This window comes from Carya illinoinensis, chromosome 14, assembly GCF_018687715.1.
Source record: "Carya illinoinensis cultivar Pawnee chromosome 14, C.illinoinensisPawnee_v1, whole genome shotgun sequence".
In the NCBI taxonomy this organism is placed as follows: domain Eukaryota; kingdom Viridiplantae; phylum Streptophyta; class Magnoliopsida; order Fagales; family Juglandaceae; genus Carya; species Carya illinoinensis.
The window spans coordinates 24,581,349-24,587,239 of record NC_056765.1 but is presented as its reverse complement, the minus strand read 5'-3'; the positions used below and the strand labels follow the sequence as shown (position 1 = coordinate 24,587,239).

Below are 5,891 nucleotides of genomic sequence, written 5' to 3'. Positions count from 1 at the left end.
TGCATGATGAGATAGGTTGTAAGGGGGAAAAGGAAGGAGAGGCTCAGTTTGGTGTGTGGTTAAGAGCAGGGAGTAGGCCAAAATATAGTGATGACTGGAGGTCCAAAGAAAAAACAATTAATAATGTCATGGAAGGAGTTTGCAGTGGGGAAGGGAGTGACAATACAGGAAGGGGGGTGGGACAGTGAAAGAAAATGATGGGGAAGTGGGAACTGAAGTGGAGTATGTCCCTGTTACCCAAGAGATAGAGATACTTAACAAAAAAGTTAGTGAAAAAAAGGGAGGGGAAGTGGATGAGGGGGAAAGCAGGTTGTGTGAGTGTCTCGACTATGAAGAAGTGGAGGGTTGTGAGGGGATAGGCGTTAAGAAGGGGACTAAAAAATAGAATATGGAAGCATTGGCTGGTGAGGGGGTGAGTAATGACCTGCCTGAAGTGGTTAGAAGAAGCAAGGGGAGGGGGGTTTGGAAAAGAAAAGCAAGAGAGGTTGGGAAGAGGGGTGAGGATCCAACAGTATCTCTTTCACCTTCAAAAAGAAGGCTGAGATTAGGGGTTGACAAGGAGGAGGAGGAGAGAATAGAAAAAAAAATCCAGAGGAATGGATGGGGGTGAAACTGAACCAAAGAAAGGTTATGCAATTGAATTGGTGGAGGCTGTGAAGCAACCCCACCAATCATCATGAAAACACTAAGTTGGAACTGCCGAGGGCTTGGGAGCCCTCAGACAGTTCAGGACCTCTGCCATATGGTAGAGGAAAGGAAGCCCAATGTAGTGTTTTTAATTGAAACAAAGATGAAAAAAACAAAAGCTGAAAGTCTTAGGAGGAGGTTAAAATTTGAAGGCTGTATGGTAGTTGAATCAGTAGGTTTGAAGGGAGGCTTGATGATGTTGTGGGATCATATGATAGAAGTAGAGGTGGTTAATTTCTCTTTTTGGCATATAAGTGCCTAGATAAAAGAACCTGGTTGTGCAGAAAAATGTCTGCTAACAGACTTCTATGGTCAGCCTGATTCTAGCTTAAGAGAGGTAACATGGTGCCTTTTGAGCTCTTTAAAGCCAGAAAGTGGAAAAGGTTGGTGTGTGATAGGTGATTTTCATGAGATAATAGATCAAGATGAAAAACATGGGGGAAAACAAAGACTAGAAAGGCAAATGGCCAGATTTAGAGAGGTCCTAGAGAGGGGGGGATTGTTTGATTTGGGTTGGAGAGGGGACAAATTCACCTGGACTAACAAGCATGGGGATGAGTCTTTCACCAAAGAGAGGCTCGACAGGGTAGTAGTCAATGCTAAATGGATGGAAATCCACATAGAGGGATGGGTGGAGGTACTGGCAACCAGGAGCTCAGATCATAGGCCTATTCTACTGAGCAATAGCCTGAAAACAGATCTGAGAAGTAGACAAAAGAGATTGTTTAGGTATGAGGCCAGTTGGGCACTAGAGGATAGCCGTGAGGGAATTGTTAAAGCAATATGGGCAGAAGGTGCTATGATGGGGATCCATTCAATGGAACTACTAAACAATCTGTGAAAGACAGGAAGTGCTTTCGAGGTGGAGTAAGCAAATGCTTACTGATCAGAGAAAGATTTTAAAAGAAAAGACTGCAAACCTGAAAATGCTATAAGAACAAGAAGGAAGGCACAATTCTGCAGCCATAAAAAACCTCCAAAAAGAACTAGGGATCATGATGGCAAAAGAGGATTTGAAGTGGAGGCAAAGAGCAAAGGTAAATTGGTATCAACATGGAGACAAGAATACCAAGTTTTTTCACTGCTGTGCTAACCAGAGAAGGAAGGTAAATAGAATTCAGGAAGTAATATATGAGCAGAATAGCAGGCACACCAGTCAAGAGGGATTGGCAGGAACTTTTAAGGCTTATTTTGAGAGGTTGTTTGCCTCTTCTAAACCTGGCAGTGGTGATATTGATAACTGCCTAAGAAATTTGGCACCTTCTATTACAAACAGCATGAACGAACTACTATCAAAAGTTTTCACTAGAGGAGAAGTTGAAACAGCTATCAAACTAATGGCTCCATACAAGTCACCTGGACCCAATGGCTTTGGAGCCTGCTTCTACCAGAAATACTGGCACCTTGTTGGAGAAGGAGTCTGCAACTCAGTACTAGCTTGGTTGAATGGTAACTCTCTATCCTCTACTGCAAATTACACTTTCATTACCCTTATTCCCAAGAAAAAAGAACCTAGATTGGTAAGTGAATACAGACCTATCAGTCTTTGTAACGTGGCTTATAAAATTATGGCAAAACTCTTGGTAAACAGATTAAAAAAAGTCCTAAATGAAGTCATCTCCCTTAATCAAAGTGCCTTCATACCTGGAAGATTAATCATTGACAACATTTTGGTAGCTTTTGAATTATTGCATTCTATGAAAGTAAGGAAGAAGGGGAAGGAAGGGCACATAGCCATCAACTTGACATGTCAAAAGCCTATGACAGGATTGAGTGGCCCTTCTTGCAAGCTGTCATGGAAAAAATGGGGTTTTGCTCCAAGTGGGTCGAGCTAGTCATGAAATGTGTGTCCTCAGTCACATATTCAGTCCTTGTGAATGGGAAGCCAGGTGAGAAGATTTTTCCAACGAGAGGATTGAGACAAGGGGATCCTCTTTCCCCCTATCTGTTCATACTTTGTGCTGAGGGGCTCAGCACTCTACTTAATTTCTCAGACCAGATGGGGGAAACAAGGGGAGTAACTGTCTCAAGGGGTGGAACTAGAGTCAATCATCTCCTCTTTGCAGATGATTGCATTGTCTTCGGGAGAGCCAAGTTTGAGGAGTGGGAAAAGATCAATGGAATACTTTGGCAATATGAGAGAGCCTCAGGTCAGGTTATGAACAAAGACAAGACTGCAGTTTTCTTTAGTTCAAACTCTAAGGAGGAAGAGAAGAGGAAAATCATGCAAAGTGGAGGTGCTGTTATGAGAGGCTCTTATGAGTCTTACTTGGGGCTACCTCCTGTAGTAGGAGGGTCAAAGTACAATGCATTCAGGTGTATTAAAGAGAAAGTATGGAAGAGGATCAATAACTGGAAGAACTCATTCCTATCTGCAGCAAGGAAAGAAGTGTTAATCAAGGCAGTCCTACAAGCAGTGCCCACGCACACTATGAGTGTATTTCAGCTACCAAAACAATTATGTAAGGAGCTCAATGTTATGTTAGGGAAGTTTTGGTGGGGCAATCATCAAATAGGGAAAGGTATGCAATGGTGCAGCTGGGAAAAAATGGGAAGACAGAAGGGGTTAGGGGGATTGGGCTATAGGGACTTAGAGAGCTTCAACCTGGCCCTCCTGGCCAAGCAGAGTTGGAGACTGATCCAAAATGCAAACAGTTTGGCTGCCAAGATAATGAAAGAAAAATATTTCAAAGATGGGGCCCTTTTGACAGCAAGGTTGGGTCATAGACCTTCTTATGTGTGGAGGAGTATGTGGAATGCTATGAAGTTGTTAAAAGAGGGACTGAGATGGAGGGTGGGTGATGGGAAGAAGGTCAGAATATGGGGGCAGAGATGGCTCCCATTACATTCCTTTGGGAAGGTGCAGTCACCAGTTAAAATACTTGACAGTGATTCCTTTGTGAGTGAGCTGATGAATGGACAAGGATCATGGAATGAGCCCCTAATCAAGAGTGTTTTCACTAAGGAGGAAGTTGAGCACATCTGCAGCTTGCCACTGAGCAAGATGGGAGTGGAGGACAGGATGATATGGGGACCCTCTACTAAAGGCCTGTTCTCTGTTAGAAGTGCCTATCACCTAGACAAGGAAAGAAAACAGGCCATTCATGGTGGCTCATCCAGACAAGATGAGAGGAAGAGAACCTGGGATAACATATGGAAGTTGAATGTTCCAGAAAAAATTAATATCTTTTTCTGGAAAGCAGCAAATGAATTTCTAGCTACCGAAAGAAACCTGTTTGCAAGAAAAATTACCAACAATCCCATGTGCCATATTTGCATGAGAGAGGAGGAAACTATGATGCATGTCATCTGGCAATGCCCAACAGCAGCAGATGTATGGGCTGTGTATCTGAAAAAGATGCAAAAAATGAAGACCAATGAAGTTGATCTACTAGCTCTGTGGGAAAAGCTAAGGGGTTTACTCGATGAGCATGAACTAGAAGTCACAGCAGCAGTCATGAGGGGGTTATGGTTGAGGCGAAATGAGAACTTCTTTGAAGAAAAGTTCAAGTCTCCATGCCAGGTCCTAAGAGCAGCAAAGCAGGACATTTCTGAGTTCCAGCAGGCACAACAATTGATCAAAGTAAGGAATAACAGAAATGAAGAAGTGTGCTGAAGGGTGCAAGGTTGGACAAAACCAAGTGCAGGATATGTTAAAGTAAATTGGGATGCTGCAGTTAGAAGGGTGGAAAAAAAGGTAGGATTAGGGGTGGTTATGAGAGATGAGGATGGAGATTTTTTAGTGGCAGTGGAAGAGAAGAAGTCACACGTTGAGCTACCTATAGTTGCAGAAGCACATGCTCTGTGGAGGGCAATGGCAGTATGTAGAGAGCTCAGGCTGGCAAAGGTGCAGTTCGAGGGAGATGCTCAAGAAGTGGTAAAAGCAGTTAATTCACCTACAAAAGACCTATCCTTCCATGGTAGTTTAATTGAGGACATTAAAATGCTACTCAAGCAAAGGAGTAGCTAGTCAGTACAGTATACACACAGATCCAATAATGAAGTTGCCCATTTAATAGCTAAGGAAAGTCTATCCATAGAGACTAATTTGGTATGGCTCGACAGCATACCTGTTTGCATTAAGGATATTGTAGAAAAAGAGAGCTCTTGTAATGATCTTTGATTAATGAAGTAAGATGTTCTTTTCAAAAAAAAAAAGTACCAAAATACTAAACTTCACAACCAAATGGGCCTCTCACCCTTCATTAATGAGAAAACCCAGACTTTGCCAAGTCCCTGTTCCTATATTATTCAAAGGATTTATTTTAGTTATTGGAAGGTGACTTAAGTATTAGGGGAGAGAGCCTTAAGGTATATTGTACTTTTTGGACCCTAAAGATGTCTAAAGTTAAAAAGCCATAAGACATAGTAGTAGAAGAAGCCCAATAAGGCCCATGTGGATTTTGGCCAACAGGTTTGCAATAGGGCTTGGAAGCCCAATGTGATTTTTGAAGAGAGGTGTAGGCACCACATGGCATAAGAAGAGCCATATTTTAGAAAGTGACTTTTTTTTTAGAAAGTGACCTAGGGAATTGGCAAGTGTGACACTTGTCCAACATGTAGGAAGTTCTAGAAGGGGTAAGTGGATGATGATATCATTAGGATTAGGGCTTACACGCCACATGCAATGACCCTTTTTTGAGATTGATACTTATCAAGCATGCGGAGAGAAAGAGAATGATACCTTTGGATTCCCAAGAAAATATTACTTGGGAAGACAAAAATGCATTTTCTAGAAACATTTTGGAGGAGCAAGAGAGAGAGGGGACGATGACTAGGGCATGGGGAAGTCTAAATATCACCTAGCGAAAAGCTAGGGTTTCGGCTAACACAAGGAACACACATACCCATTGCCACATGGCAACCATGCACATGAGGAGGAGTCCCAAGGGAGATTGGACTTTGTGTTTGACTTTGTGCTTTTACCTTTGAACCACTAAGTACATTGAACCTAGACATGAAATGAAGGGCATAAGGGAAAAGTGAAGCAAGAGAGGGTTCGGTTGGAGAAGGCCGCACACCACTTTTGGAAGAAGGCCTTTGGTTTTCCAATGTTATCCTAGGGAAGAGGAAATGACCTTTTGTCTTAGATGCCAAGTGGCATCCATGCAATAGCCTTTGGCATTTTAAGAGAGGATGAAGGTTCTATATAAGGGCATTGCTGAAAAGAAAGGAGGTCTTTTGCTCAAAGTTTCAACCTCATT

General features: G+C 42.5%; 1 protein-coding gene across 1 annotated transcript; it reads left to right on the top strand.

Moving 5' to 3' along the window:
* Positions 1-1,685: 1,685 nt before the first annotated feature.
* On the top strand, positions 1,686-4,303 carry LOC122293725. The gene is made up of 2 exons (XM_043102218.1): positions 1,686-2,207; positions 2,396-4,303. The coding sequence occupies exons 1-2, from the start codon at positions 1,686-1,688 to the stop codon at positions 4,301-4,303; spliced, it is 2,430 nt and encodes an 809-aa protein (XP_042958152.1).
* Positions 4,304-5,891: the final 1,588 nt, after the last annotated feature.

Bases quoted from the DNA above. Each gene is read 5' to 3' on its own strand.
- LOC122293725 (XM_043102218.1), top strand. From the start codon at position 1,686: ATGGCAAAAGAGGATTTGAAGTGGAGGCAAAGAGCAAAGGTAAATTGG. The intron at 2,208-2,395 runs GTAAGTGAATAC...TATGAAAGTAAG, and splicing joins AGAAAAAAGAACCTAGATTG to GAAGAAGGGGAAGGAAGGGC.